Raw genomic sequence first — 15,972 nt, 5'->3', positions numbered from 1 at the left:
CACCGAGTTGACGAAAAAAAACTTTTTCAGCCATCGTACGGCGCTCGAAAAGCCGAGGAATTACATTCACGTGTGGCAGGGCATGGGTGACAGCCTGAAAGGTGGCAACACTGTGGCCATTATGTTTGCAACATGTATGTGTGTCCAGATGAGTCCAGAAAAATGGAGTGACACACCATGTGGGGTTAAAATAATCAAGCAAATCTGGAAATTAAAGAATCAGTCTATGACCATATAGATTTGTTAACCCTCGATATAATGGCTGTTACAAAGTTATGGATATGAAGAAAGTGAAAAGGGAAAAAATACAGCCCTAAAGTGACTTGGTACACAGAGAACTACACAGAACAAGTTCAGAGTTTCAGCTAGCTGGTTTGTTGAATGAAACGCTGCTCTCGTTCTCAAGCGGTGCAGAGCGTGATGTAGCCGAGTTGCCTTCTTAAAGGGAAGCTTTTACGCCTGCTTCCCCGCGATTTGGCGTGTTGTCATCTGTCTTGCTGAGTAGACGCTATTGCTCAATAAAAAGAAGAAAAAAAGAAAGAACATTGTGCAAGTGGTTTTGAACTTGGTTCTCCCAGAGTAGCAGCCCGATGCTGTACCCACGAGGCTACAGAAACATGCCTATAAAGAACAAAAAAGAAAAAAAACTCTTGCCAGCTTCCCCCATGCAAACCACAACATTCAGGCACTTGATGCATGAGTTGCATTACGTGGCAAATATTTCCTTGTAAAAGTGACAGTGCATGCTCTTCTAGCTGACAATGACAACAAAAGTTTTATACCTGAAAAAGAAGCCCATGCAGCTGCACCTTCATTCGTTTGAAGCCAGATATTCTGCACCTCAATTTTACTGTGTCAGTGGCACAACAACTGACTGGGATTTGGAGGTTGCTTTTAGTGAAGCGGTTTCTTTGTGGCCTGCTTAGGTGCTGTGGCCTGTGGTGTGTTCCTTCCTCTAGCGTGTCTTGATTTGAGTGTTTTGAAGCTGAATAACACTTTGCTTTGCAAGGTCCGCAACCGTGGCTGAGGACAGCTACGGAATAAATTTGTCACCAAAGTTATTTTTCATTGTGCATCTCTTATCGTGATGTGGCAGTTTTGCCTTGCTGGCATATCAGAGCTCTGCTTGTACGGATTCCCACAGTGCATGGGATCGGCACGATCATTCTGTCTTCTTTCTTGCCCTGGGCCGGTATAATGTAAAACTATTCCAATCTGTTTTTATTCCAAATTGGCCATTAGCCCTTCGCGATTGGTCAAAATTGCTCGGGCTCTGCCCATTTGGCCGTGGCGCCCGCCCATATGGGCTGGACTCGGAACCATTCTGACCTATCGCAGAGCGCTAACGGCCGATTTGGAATAAAAACAGATTGGAATAGTTTTACATTATGCCGGCCTTGCTTTTCAAAACTTTTTTTTTTTCATTATTTTTTTTTACCTCTACTCGCATATGTTGTTTTCCTTAGCCTTTGGGGATGAGAACAGAAAAACAGCATCAAAGGAAGAAAGAAAAACAAAAATAAAACGAAGACCTCTCACTTACATAGGCCTGTGCCACTTGGAAATTGAGAGAGATGTCAGTAAACCTACTGGTTAAAAGTCTGTGGACGAATGTCTCATGTTGCTTGTCCCATATCATTTCTGCACAGTACTGCAGTGAGAGTACTTTAGTGGCTTACCCAGCATATTCGTTGTTCTCTGCTTTGTTCTTGTTTCTTTTTTTAGTTCAAATCAAGGTGAAGTAACCTCTTGTGATTGTATGAAACCTAATGTATGTCTTCGGTGTTATATGATGTTGTATGACTTTGTCTTTCACACTAGTTCTTTTGTGTCTTATTCCGGCAGCTTTATAGCTCTTTATCTGTGTAGTACCTGTATTCTGTAAAATTGTTTCGTCATTCCTTTCTGTAGGCCTTTGTTGCAACTTAATTTGTTCTGTTAACGTTCTGAAGTCTGATATGAATTCATTATTGTGTATAGTCACAATCAGCCTATTTTATGTCCACTGCAGGACGAAGGCCTCTCCCTGCGATCTCCAATTACCCCTGTCTTGCGCCAGCGTATTCCAACTTGTGCCTGCAAATTTCCTAACTTCATCATCCCATCTGGTTTTCTGCCGACCTCGACTGCGCTTCCCTTCTCTTGGTATCCATTCTGTAACCCTAATGGTCCACCGGTTATCCGTCCTACGCATTACATCACCTGCCCAGCTCCATTTCTTCCGCTAAATATCAACTAGAATATCGACTATCCCCGTTTGTTCTCTGATCCACACCGCTCTCTTCCTGTCTCTTAACGTTAGTCCTAAGATTTTTCGTTCCATCGCTCTTTGTGCGGTCCCTAACTTGTTCTCGAGCTTCTTTGTTAACCTCCAAGTTTCTGCCCCATATGTTAGCACCGGTAGAATGCAATGATTGTACACTTTTCTTTTCAACAACAGTGGTAAGCTCCTAGTCAGGATTTGGCAATGCCTGCCGTATGCACTCCAACCCAATTTTATTCTTCTGTAAATTTCTTTCTCATGATCAGGGTCCCCTGTGAGTAATTGACCTAGATAAACGTACTCCTTTACAGACTCTAGAGGCTGACTGGCGATCCTGAATTCTTGTTCCCTTGCCAGGCTATTGAACATTATCTTTGTCTTCTGCATATTAATCTTCAACCCCACTCTTACACTTTCCCGGTTAAGGTCCTCAATCATTTGCTGTAAGTCATCTCCATTGTTGCTGAATAGGACAATGTCGTCTGCAAATCGGAGGTTGCTGAGATACAGTATAGACCGCTTATAACATAAGTCGCCAGAGTCGCGAATATCCGCACTATAAGTGGTACCGCACTATAACCAAAGCAACAGTTTTCAAGGCCCGCACATATGCAAAACGTGTGCACCGAGCCGCCACGCATATGCGACAGTCGAGGAATGCGGCTAGAACGTTTGCATTCAATTTACAGTCGAATCTCGTTAATTCGAACCAAATCACGCAGCGGCGCCTCCGACCGGCATTGCTCCGGCACCGACATTGAGAGACCCCTCAATGTCGCACGCGAACGAAAAAAAAAATGCAGCGGAAATTTTACCCTCTCTCAAATGGCAAGGTCGCCGATTCTGCGTTGCGCCGGAACATGCGTGTACGTGCCGACGTCTCAGCCACACTAAAGTAGCCACGTGTAGAAAATGGCAGTGAACCCTTCTTTCTCCTTTATGCTTCCTCTACTTTCTAGTCACGTGTTGACCCTGCACGCTGCGGCTACGGCGCAGAGGGAAGCAGCGGCGCTGTCCCAGGCCGGCCAACGAAACTGCCCACGCCGGCAAACGCCCGCTTCCCGATAAATGCAGAAAACGAAACTTCGGCGAGCTGGCGCCAGGCCGGCTGGAGCGGCGGCGTGTGCACGGCGGCGGGTGCGCACGGTGACAGTTGAAAATGAGGGAGCTACGAGGGAGGGCGAGGGGAGCCACCGAAGCGGCGGAGTTGCCGAGGCGAAATCCGCTTCCCTGCCGCCCTCCTCCCTCACATTCCACGGTCTCCGCGTGCGCCCTTCGCCGTGATGTGCCGGCGCCGCCCGCTCCCTGAAGTTTCGTTTATTGCCGTTATCGTGAAGCGAGCGTTGGCAGTTTCGTGGCGCTCGCTCGCTATGCGCGCCGTGATATTTCACGACTCGCACTCAAGATTCTGGTTTCAGCCTCACTGGCTGTTCGTTCGCACTGCGTGCCCTTCTCCTCCACTTCGTCTCTCTTTCTTCCTCGAGCACTCCTTGGGGCGCCCGTTTGAGGGAAGCGTTCGCCGTCTCCGCTGACTTCCGCACTCCCAGGCAGCCGCACTGTAACCGGTATTTCGTTTCCCGCAACTGCACTATAAGCGATACGTGTATACATGGAGTGCTATGGGAAAATTAATAGGAGTCTGAAAAGACCGCACTATATCCGGTCCTGCACTATAAGTGGTTACATAATAAGTGGTCTATACTGTATTCGCCGTTGATCCTCACTCCTAAGCTTTCCCAGTCTAAAGGCTTGAATACTTCTTCTAGGCATGTAGTGAATAGCATTGGAGAGATTGTGTCTCCTTACCTGACCCCTTTCTTGGCAGGTAACTTTCTACTTTACTTGTGGAGAACCAAGGTAGCTGTGGAATCCTTGTAGATGTTTGCTAAGATATTCACGTATGCCTAACATTATTGCTTGATTACGCAATGCCTCTATGACTGCTGGTATCTCTACTGAATCAAATGCCTTTTCATAATCTATGAAAGCCATATAGAGAGGTTGATTGTACTCCGCAGATTTCTCGATTACCTGATTGATGACATGGATATGATCCATCGTAGAATATCCCTTCCTGAAGCCAGCCTGTTCTGTTGGTTGGCTGAAGCGTATAGTATTGTACCCTAAACGCAGTGCTGCCTGGGCTTCCTTCAAGCTGTCTAATTACAGCTTCTAGATCGTCATCCGGACCATTCCTGTTGAAATAAAGTGAATGGTGTTTGTTGCCTCCTCCCAGTATGGTGGCCAGCAGCAGCAGTGTCGAGGCGACGGAGGAGGAGAAGCGGCTGCACGTTCTCTACCCTGACCTGGAACCCTCGCCCGAGCCACTGCTGCCACGGCCTGTGCTCGAGGACCTGTAAGTGTAGTCAAAGGAGGAGTCGAAATTGACAAGCTAGCATACTAGCTGCCAACTTTCACGATCTTATCATGAACTGCCTGATTTTTAGAGCTTGTTTATGATTGTTGCAATAGCACCAATAAAATTACAAGTTTTTATTGAGCAAAAGAGGCATTAAAGCCTCACAAATTCATTTGCTGACCAATTTTTCAGGGCCTGATTTATTGAATCCATTCAAATATTATAATGTACACACAGCAGCACCACCTACTGCAGAGAAACAGTGCAAAACTGCATCAGTTATTTTGCCCTTTATTGTATGAATATTTCATGAGGTTGAACTTTGTGAACACGGTTGATCTCCCTTTCTTCAACTCTGACGAGGCAGGCGAAGTTATATGGCTGATCAAAGCAGGAAAAATGTCAAAACACACTGCTGGTTCATTTGGCAGTGTTTCCCTATTCTACCATGCCGCTGAATCGAATGTGCAGCCACTTTTTATGTAAAGTAGACGACTAACATAGAAATGGCATTAGAAGGAAGGAAGGAAAGAGTGGAGGAGGAAAGGCAGGGAGGTTAGCCAGTTTTGCACAACCAGTTTGCTACCCTACACATGGGAGCGGGATGGGGGAGAATGAAAGATCGGGAACTTGTAAAACAAACTAAAGATCTAATGCGCATCCAACTTTTTAACAAGAAAGATGTAGCGTGTGACCATCTCCTGTAATCGGGAAAAGTCGAAACTAGCAAACTTTACCTTCACATAGCAAAAATTTATTTACCTTTAATGTCAGTCGTAATTATATCAGGTAGCACTTTGTTGCTGTCTTTGAATCGTGACACGACATCCTCCGTACAATCCCTTGCGCATTTGGTATTCTCCATTAACCAGACGGCTCCGCAGCACTCGCGAAGGGGATAAGTGGCCCACGCTTAGACTAACCACTTTGCTAATTCGTCCTGCAATGCATGCAATTCTCTGTAATCCCAAAAACACATGATGTGATTTTTTGCTGCTAGCTTAACATGTAAATTAATTTATCTTTTTAATGAGCATGTGTAATCGAAGATTGAAAGCAGTGCATCGTTGTCATGTTATGCAGGAACTGCTCCTACTATGCACAGATCATTCTGTAGTTGCAGCTACAGAGCCACAGTGTCTCTTCAGAACAAAGACTGAATTTTGAATGAGCATTCAGTGGCTTAACAATTTTTGATAGTACTATTCTTACTTTTTTGCTTTGACTAGTATTTTTTGAATTTCTCGAGAATGACCGGTGGTTAGGAAATGGCTTTGTTCCAATCTGTGTCTTGGGATGAGGTCGTGGCTCCTTTGCTCATTGATTTCTTGGTGGGCCTTGGCTTACGGAGGCTGCTGGGGTGTTTGAAGCTGATGCTTGTGGTGTGGTGTGTGGTCGTGGAAGTACTTGAAGCTCCGTTGCGGTTTGCAGTCCAGCCATCTTAGGAGTGGGGAGCACCTTGTGGGAGCTAATGGAAGGCCTAAGCAATTATGATGCCTGTCCGGAATGTCTGGTGCCGAGATAATGTCCCACAGACTTGGCAGTACAGGGTGCCTATTGACATAATGCTAGAGCGTATCTTTGATTGGCATTAGGAAGGGTTAAAAGGGCACTTTACTTCGAGGCCAACTTCTAATTTCAAATTCAAAATTTAAATTCTGTTTCAAATTTCAAATATGTGTGAAACGCAGAAATGCTTTTAATAGAGAACCGCTGGGCTGATATGAATTAAATTTGTTGCATTCAAGAGAGAAAATTTAATTATGCCGACTGTAGGAACCAGAATTTTGATTTAGGTCCTCATGCTCTTTACGAAAATTGTCAGAAATTCATAAGCAAGAAAATATTATGCAGGAAGTTCACCAGTCAATAACTGCATGAGAAAGGAAACAATGCAGTTCTGTAAACTTATCGGTTCTCTTGTATCTTTCGCAGGCAAGTTTGATGTGTGAGTTTAGAACTTCTGTAATTGTTATAATGTTTACGAGGGTTTTGCAAAAGTCCTACTCAGAAAATGGAGGTGTATTTCAGAGCTGCGCATAATACGTTGATTTGGTCCACTGTAGATGTATCATTAGTGCAGTGATTGGAACGCTCTTTCCTATCCTGAACCTTTTTTTTTCCATCCTTGGTTGCGTCTTAACATTACGGAATAAGATGAACCAAGTAGCACAGCAACAGGTATTGATACATCAGTGCAGTTTACAGAAATGTGATATCGTTTTTTATTGCCGCGCTGTAAACTTAATATTTGAGTTTCTTGGAATTTTACAATTTTAACAATTTTGGCAAGAGAACTGGTGCCCTAAATGAAGAACTTTCTGCCTATGGTCAGTGGATTCGAACTTTTTCTCTCTTCCATGTTCCTTCGTTCATAAAGATTGGTGCAGCGAATACTGAGCTAGCAGTTTTTATCTGTTGCCATGTATTTAGACGCAAACCTCCTGAGTCAAAGCTCTTTCTCAAGTTCATTGCGCTCTCGTTGTTGCTCTGTAATGTTACACAAAGTGGAACATAACATCACAAAAGCCAGGACACTGAAATAACCAGGTAGGGGTACTTTCTACAGCTTTGGTATCGGGACACTTACCCACGAAATTTTAATGCACAAATTGCACTACTTCGACTAAAAGGCTGAACTGGCATATTAGGAAAAATTTCAGTGATTTTCGCCTAGCTTGTACCAAAATGGCTTTTATTAATTTATTGCTATTTTTTTTTTCAGTAACGACACAATAGATGCCTGAATTATATTAATCTGCTTATTTTAGTGCAGCAACCAAAAAAAGCAAGTGCACTTGAGCTAGAGAAGCAAAAGCAAGGAAAAAGTGCCACCATTGCGATGCTGTTATGCACGGTGGGGAATCTCACTAGGAGGGCCCCTTGTTTCAGAACTTGTACATCAACAGGCCGAGAACCAGGCCACTTTAGTTTTCTTGTGTATCCTGTGAGTGAGAAATGTGCATGCTGAAATACAAGAACCTGGCGCAAGGCCTCTCCTATGGTGTCTTGCGTAGTCTTACTGTTGCTTTTGGGCATTCCGTATCACAGGAATGAACAAAAATGGTACCAAATTTCCTGGAAATGTGGCATGCAGGCAGCCACACTTCCAATGCAAGCATTCGAGCAGGTCTTAATAAACACAAAAACTACACACGATGCCTCTGATGATGATTTTTATTGGCAATCCCTTTGAAATGGGGCAATGACAAATAATCACTTAGGCTGCTTGATTTAATCAGGTTTTACAGCCTCTAGCATTTTATCTCTCTCTCCTTAATCTTTTCCTTCTTCATGAAAACCTCTTATGTTGAGTAATAATATTAATGAGTGCTGCCACCTATGTTGACAACTGCAACTGAAGCAAACTGATTAATATATTTCGAGGTGTGTTTTCCCATGACAACTGAAATCGTGATTGCCTATATTGGTATAAAATACTGTGATGACTATACTCATTAACAATAGCGAAAGTGTTAACACAATCAATGAGTCAGTCAAATAAAACGAATGAATGAAGTGTACGAGGCTCTCGCTTGTAGCCTTCCCAGCCCTCAAAATAGCCTTGCAGATTCGCGATTGTCCTGTGTAACACCATGTGCAGCCGCAAGCGGACATCCATGGCCGTGGTGCTATGGCAGCCCCCCCTGGGGCACCCCTCCGTCCAGGATGGAAAAAGTAAGGAGAGCAGCTCGGACGCCCAAGAACAAGAATTGGGGTGAGGGACTACACATCCCCCTACTGGACACATTCCCGTGCTAGCACGTGTTAACCACAAAGGCACACCAAAAGGTGCACGAAAGCATAGAGTTTCCAACTAAAATCACTAGAGGGCAACTCTGGCGCTGTGATCATTCAGCTACCTGTGTCAGAATGATGGTTAGTGAGTGGATGTGTCTTATTTGTGTACTTGTGGATTCAGGCGTATGGCTTTCTTTACTATCGTTTATGGCTTAAAAGATACCTAAAGCTAGCGCCTACTCCGCCTTGTCTACAAGACATTCGTAAGACTGATCCTGGAATATGCCAATGTAGTTTGGTTCCCTCGTACATTGACTAACCTAGCAAAACTGGAAGGAGCCATAAAATGTATATACATAATAAGTACAGGTGCACGAACTTAGACACTCATTTTCTAGCTGTCTCTAGTCTAAAAACGCCGTCAGGTAGAGCAGAAGATGCACACCTAAAGTTTTTATACCAACGCCTTCATAACAACTTTAATCTAGACACGTCGAAATACATCTCGTTTTCCGAATCTCTAACCAACGTCAAAACCATACAAATAATCCAGCTGAATATTCCTACATCAATGAAACTTTTAAGCAATCTTTTTTTCCACTCACTATACTAGAATGGAATCAACTGCACCCGTCTATCACAAGTACCAAATCATTTTCTGACTTCGCTCGTACAAGTGAAGGTACTAGAGGAGTAGAGTTGTCCTAACCACCTGCTATGCCACTTCCCCAGAATCAGTGCTGGCTCTTTTATTCTTTTTTTTTTTTTTGCTTTTTTTCTTAAGCAATGTGAAATAGCTGTGTTTAATACCTGAATGCACTTGAATCTCCGCCGCCAGGTACACTAGTGTGCTGGCATACACTAGTATGAAAAATGCATTTTCTATACTTGTGTAACCAGTTTTTTTTCCTGCATTCAGTATACCCTGGCAAAGTGCTTATAAAAGTGCCGAGCCTTGGGTTTTTAAGACTTTACAATAGCTGCTAGCCACAGGACTGGTTATGGATGTTAAATCGGTTGGACAGAGACAGGTACAAAATTTGAAAGCCATCGCTTTCTTTGTCTACTTTCACGAGTTTCGTGGTCGTCGTCGTTCGGCATATGTCGGCTGGGAGAGATCGAATAGGCACTGCAAGGGGGAGCAAATTGTGCTGTGGAGCTGCAATGTGGTGGCATCAGTTTGAGTTGCGACAGCATGCGTGTCTCTCAAGATCATGCCACCTGCTTCCCTGATCTGAGTGCCCTTTGTTCTGAATTGTTCAGTATGTTTTAGACTCTGTCTGAGCAAAAAAAAAAATTTTTTTGAAAAAGGTGTGCGTCACTTGTTGCTTGTATGAAGTAAAAGTTTATTGCAAGTCATAAACAAAATAACAGAATTTCACATGAAAAATCTGTATATTTCTTTGCGCTTGCAAAAGAGGTAGTTTAAAGGGGCCCTGAATCACATTTCTTTGAAGCCTCAAAACTTCTTTAAAATGAGTCAAAAAGTCCTAGCATGAGCGTACATAATTCAAGCACAGTATTTGCCTTCCCCATTCGCCTTCAACGTCCTCTGATCCGAAGGAACAGGAGCGCCAGTAGCGGTATAGTAGTAGGGTCCCGTGTACCAACAAGCAATGCGTCCTATGGTGTTACAGCCCATTGCGGTGCCCCACAGCGGCCACGGTATTTACATGCTATGCAGCAAAAAAAAAAAAAAAATTATGGGGTTTTATGTGCCAAAACTACGACATGATTATGAGGCACGCCGTAGTGGGGGACTCCGGAAATTTGGACCACCTGGGGTTCTTTAACGTGCACCAAATTGAAGTGCACGGGTGTTTTCGCATTTCGCCCCCATCGAAATGCGGCCGCCGTGGCTGGGATTCGATCCTGCGACCTCGTGCTCAGCAGCCCAACACCATAGCCACTGAGCAACCACGGCGGGTGGGTAAGTGGGAAATCTGCGGTACTGCCCCGCTGTCTCTGACGGCCGCTGACGCAATCAAAATTCTCATCAATCCAGAGAGGGCAAGCGAAGGAACGGAAAAGCGAGCTGTTTCAAAAGCGAGAGTTCAAAATTTCGCTGAGGTGTTCACCTTGGCGTATGCTATTCGTGGAATGCGTTTTTTCACCAAGCTCAAGGGGTGGTTCAGGACCCCCTTTAAAGGGAGTGTCAGCCAGCACAGATCTATAGTGCTTATTGTTAGTTCTACAATATGGCATCTGCAATCGCCTCCAAAATTCTCGGCACCGTGTGTGGCTTGAAAAATTACACGAAGCACAAGGAATCTCGAACACCGTAACTATTAAAAAAAAGATGCCTTGTTTGAACATTCAAACCAGTTTTGCAAGTGCTTCGGATGACATCCGTTACCTGAAGTCTGAAGTGTTCATTATATGTTGGACTGGTGGTTAAGCCTAAAAATGAAAGAAAGAAAGGGGGGGGGGGGGGCACGTTTCGTTTGTATGAAGTCAGTGTTGATGGTGCTTCAGCAGTTATTTATTGAAAAATAAGTTCATTTCTAGAAAGCAATAGGAAAAGCAGAAATTTTTGATAAAGTTGCACTATTGTTTTTCTCCAACATACAAAAGATCTATAGATTCCCAAAGGTTTCTCACACAATCATAAAAATTTGAAGAAATCAGTAGACCTACTGATTAATCGATAGCTGTGGCAATACTGCTTTGTTGCCCTTGAGATTAATTTACATTAAAATAGCTCCAAAATGTGTACTTAGTCCTGCTGAGGTATTCGAAATGGATACCTCAAATTAATATCCATGGGACTCGTCGTGGGTACACACCCGAAGGGGAACTGGGGAGGCAGCTTCAATCTTCTGGCAGATGATGTGCACATTATTGTCGGTAAAGTTTGGAGTAAGGCGACATTTTGCTTCTTCAAAGCGTCGGCATTCATTAATGACGTCTTGCACTGTGGATGAGTTCTCAAAAACCAGGAGTGTAAATGCGTCATCCGCAATACCTTTAAGGATGTGGGCAACCTTTTCCGCTTCTGGCATCTTGTCATCGACATTGCGACAAGCGCGAGCACGTCCTGAATGTACGTCACGTAGGACTCGGTGCAAGTCTGAGCTCGGCATGCAAGTTCTTTCTGTGTAGCACGACGGCGGTCCGATAAACTTGCCGAACAGATCGATGAGCTTTTACTTACATACCTCCCAGCTTGTAATTTCCTGTTCGTGGTTCAGAAACCACACTTGTGCCATGACCGCCAGGTAAAATATGATGTTTGTTAGCATCAGTCGGGTTCCAGTTGTTGCTAGTGCTCACCCATTCGTACAGTTGAAGCCAGTCTTCGACGTCCGTGTTGTCAGAGCCGGAAAAGGCGCCTGGGTCCTGCGGTTGTGCAAAGATGACGGGGCAGTTGGGTGAGGCGCGTTTGGTGACCTGCCCGAAGCATTCTCGTCCTCGCCTTGGGCTGGCATTGTAGATGCAGCCAAGGAGCGTCCGCTTCGTAAATCTTTCTTGATACTTGAAAAACCCGCACGCTCCACCAAAATGTTACGGGGGAAACGACGCTTGACAATATATTTACACGATACTATATACAACGGGCAGAAGACAGGCATACAAGATGAAGCTTGCGCGCGTGACTATCGGCGATCGTCGTCTTCGTCAGTCCAGTCATCATCGTTCGCTACTGCAGTGCCTTGTAGCAATATTAATGATATAAATGTAAACGTAGCTTCGTAAATTAGGACCTTTGCCGACGATTGTATAGGTACTTTATAATAAAATATGTACTGATAATGACAATTGCAAAGTTCAAAATGATCTGAACCCAATACAAACATGGCATAAAAAAATGAACAACACTAAATTTTAACAAAACATTATGTGCTAGGTGTTCAAGAAAAAGAAAAAAATCTCACCGGGCTCTCCTACTTACACCCTAAATGGCTTTCGGACTTCATATATCTTGGCATCTGTTATGCTTCCTTTTTATCCTGGCATAGACACGTTGACTATACTGTTGCTAAAGCATAGAAATCCCTAGGTTTTCTACATCTACATCGAAACACGTTTTCATTTTCTCAGATTTCAAGAGACCTTTTATATAAATTGAACGTAAGATCAATCCTGGATTACTTTTCTACCGTGTGGGACCCTCCAACCACTGTTGGCAAAGATAAGCTTGAGAAAGCACAGTCCATGGCAGAATATTGCGTTTTAAACGTGTCTCCTAAAGACACTAGTTTCAGTGCCACTAACTCGAGGGTAGTGTTGAGTTGGTAGACACTAGAGAACCGCAGAGCAACACTTTGTTTAAACCTATTGCATGGTGTTTATTACTCAAACATCGGTATTTCATGCCAATCTTAATCTTATATTTTTGTACCCCACTATATTTCCTGATGCGTTGATCATTGTAATAAGATAAGGAAATATAAATGTAGGACTACAGTTGCACTTTCTTTCCGGAAACTATTTTTCGGTAGAATCGACTGCATTCGACCATTGCAGCCATTAATATCCCAGCACATTTTTGCTCCTCTTTGAAAATGCAGGCAAAGTACTTACACGAAATATGCTGTGATGGCAGGTGTTCTGCATGCCTTTATGCTGATGTACACCTGTAACGGCTGTCCTCTGTACCATTGAAATATGCAATGTTCTCACCTTCTTTTTCGAGGTTTGTTTGCATGCATGCTGGAACTTTCAATTCATACTCAGACGCGTTTTGATCTTTTTTCTTAGAGGTAGCCAGGATCACCTTGATTTTTGTTGCTGCATTCCTGATGTTTTTTTGTGCTTCCTGCTGTTACTTTCTCTTTGTTTATTCCATTTTACATTTTTGCGTGTGACATATATTGTTTGTGCTACTTACATCTGCTACTATGTTTGCACTCCGGGCAACAAAAAAGAAAAAATCTGAGCCATTGACAAAAAGTGCAAAAGAAAAAGTTGAATTATTTGTACTTATAAAAAAGAAACCCTTTATTGTTCTGTATTAGATGACGGACAGTAAAAGCATTGTTGCTGAAGACATTTCTATTTTCTCTTGAAGCACCTGCATGTCTGGAGAAATCCGGCTAACTGCGATCATTTTTGTTGGACCGTACCATTGAAATATGCAACGTTCTCACCTTCTTTTTCGAGGTTTGTTTGCATGCATGCTGGAAATGGCAAGAACTAGGAAAAAGTAGAAGGGCAGTCTGCGCTTAGTGAAATTGTAAAATTCCTGCCGTGTGTAGTAGAAAATCTTTGGCTCAGCTGTTCATCTGTCTGGTAACTGGGCCAGTTTACTTCTGTTCAAAAAAGGTCCCTCTAAAGCATGATGCGTGCCAAACAGATCGAGTAACGAAACTCTCTCTTGCAGGAAAACAAAGAGAGAAGAACAGGAGGACACCAACATGGATCTATGACAGCCATTGCCGCTCCTGGAGAAACCTTGTGGCATACCAGCGGCGACATGCTCTGGTCTTGCCTTGACAGGTGTAGCATGGCAAGGCTTTTGCAAGCCAGTCACCACACATACAACAAGCCAACAGCATACATCATCACCTTTAATTACTGGCACAAGTTGTTGAAGCCATGACAGCATACTGCCAACCTGCTTGGTGCAAGGAAAGGCACTTAAATTCAGGTGTACTGACTAAACATTGCACGCAAAAAAAGGAATAAAAGCAAAATATTGAATAATACTGTGGTTGCAACACGATTTCCTGATGCATAACCCTCCTCCCTCCATCCAGGAGAGAGTTCCACAACATGAGGAAACCAGGTACAGACCACAGACAACTTTTATTGAGTGACAGATGTCTCGTAATATGGCCTCTTTTCATGCATGAAATGTGGGCCCACAGGCTAGCAGCGCACTAACCGTGTGCCAGTCAAGGTAAAAAAATAGGCAAGCACCCCGCCTCTGTGATGGTGATAAATGAAATGATGGGCCACTCGGTTGGCAGAGTAGTTCTTGAGCAGGCTTGGTCTGGAAAGGAGCTGCTACCACAGCATCCACTCTGCTCACTGCACTAACAACACTGCTCAGGCAACAAAGTCGTGGAATGTTGGTGCCAGACAAGGTGGCTAGGCAGGTGGTGTCAGTGCCAGGACTTTTGGCCGCACACATACAAACATTGCAGCATTGTGAATCCGAACCTCAGAAAAGAAAGAAAATGGCGGCAGGAATCACAGAAACAAGTGACTTGGAGAGTGTTCACGACGTCTCACGCTAGGCTGGTGAGCTTAGGAGCAAATGTATGCACCACCACTTGCACAATGGATTGGCATAAAAGCCATTACAAAGCCTCATGAAGACAGCTATATACGTCAACTACCACTGGCGAGAATTACACCAGGGCGGCACTTGAAAAATCACCGAAATCTTACATCGTTAGTTTCTCGCCCGCATTAGGAGGGACGGGCTCTCGCTTCAAAAGGTCTCACTGCACTCCTGCAACGACCATCGGGCATCATCCCCGCAAGACTCTGGTTGTGCTGCCACCGGATGTGGAGACCTGTCCACGGGAGAGTCTTGAGCGCGAGGCTTGTCGTGTCGCCATGCACTGATCATGGAGTGGCCATGCCAGTCGTACTTAGGGTCCCTGCAGGCTTTGAGCCAGCAGTGCAGCCAAGGCCTGGTCACTGTTTCCGCTGGCCTGCCTCAGGGCAGCGACCACCTTGTCCCTCTGAAAGCCCAAGGCGATCAGCTGGTCCACCGTGGCTGCCGGAAACTCTTCGCTACCACCTGCATGAACCCATGGGTTGGTCAGCCACGATGTGTTTCAAACCTCCCAATAGACGGCATCATATATGTGGCAGCAATATCTCTGGTCTTTTTGCACTTGAAAGTTTGTGTAAGTGAACTAGTGCTGCAGAGTTCAGTAAGACACACAGTTATCAAAGACAATCATATGAACAGGACTATACCCCAAAAGAACTACAGTTAAACCTGGATATAACAAAATTGACAAATTCCCGAAAAACTTCGTTATAAAGAGGACTTCGTTATATGCAGGTTCAGCACGAAAATTCTAAAAAGAAGCGCTTACCGTATTTACTCGATTCTAACGCGCCCTCGATTGTAACGCACACCCGTTTTCCGTGACGAAAAGAGAGGGGAAAACATCCTTTACAGTATTGCGCAGCTCGTGCTTTCATACAGAAATACAACTATCGCTCAAGATTTACTCCCAATACACTAAAGTTGCGATGAACAAGAAAGTCCCAGTTTCACATGTTGTTTCGCAGAAGCGCGAGGTGTCGAAAACGAAGAGCGAGTGAGACGATGGCGTCGTAGGATCGTATAGTGTCACCTAGTGTCAGGTGAGTGAAGTGAAGCGCAGAGACTTGCGCAGTAACCAAAGAGTGGCGCTGCCAGCGCATTGTTTTTCCTTCGGCAACATTAACTGGAAAAGGAGAGTGCCGGCTTGGCGGGCTAGGCGAACTGCAGCAAGCGGCGGGATCAGGTTTCAATGAAGGGAGGGGGAAAGGTCACGCCTGCGGCAGCAAGATCGCAGAGTCGAGGGATGCAGGCCCGCCTCGCGCACGCTCGCCTCGCAGTCACCGTGAACTCGAGCGCACCAAGCGCGCCGCCGCCGCTTCGTATTCCGTCGTGGCGGAGAAGGTGCTTCTGGTTGCTGCTCGCGCAAAAATGTCAAAA

The 15,972-nt window shown here is 44.5% G+C and overlaps 2 protein-coding genes across 3 annotated transcripts in view; one reads left to right on the top strand and one right to left on the bottom strand.

Moving 5' to 3' along the window:
- LOC119445327 (uncharacterized) overlaps positions 1-13,993 on the top strand; it is a 44,478-nt gene extending 30,485 nt beyond the window's left edge. For both annotated transcript variants that reach the window (XM_049663214.1, XM_049663213.1), the window contains exons 7-9: positions 4,500-4,619; positions 8,227-8,340; positions 13,687-13,993. In XM_049663214.1, coding sequence (XP_049519171.1) covers positions 4,500-4,619; positions 8,227-8,340; positions 13,687-13,732 — 280 coding nt within the window. In that variant the 3' untranslated portion in view covers positions 13,733-13,993. The remainder of the gene's footprint in view (positions 1-4,499; positions 4,620-8,226; positions 8,341-13,686) is intronic.
- Positions 13,853-15,972, bottom strand: part of LOC119445326 (protein DDI1 homolog 2-like) — a 73,347-nt gene continuing 71,227 nt past the window's right edge. Inside the window, 1 exon segment of the mRNA XM_037709638.2 lies at positions 13,853-15,057. Coding sequence (XP_037565566.1) covers positions 14,906-15,057 — 152 coding nt within the window. The 3' untranslated portion in view covers positions 13,853-14,905.

Source organism: Dermacentor silvarum, chromosome 3 (genome assembly GCF_013339745.2).
Source record: "Dermacentor silvarum isolate Dsil-2018 chromosome 3, BIME_Dsil_1.4, whole genome shotgun sequence".
Classification (NCBI taxonomy): Eukaryota; Metazoa; Arthropoda; class Arachnida; order Ixodida; family Ixodidae; genus Dermacentor; species Dermacentor silvarum.
The sequence above is the reverse complement of the archived record's forward strand: the minus strand, read 5'-3'. Positions and strand labels throughout refer to the sequence as shown.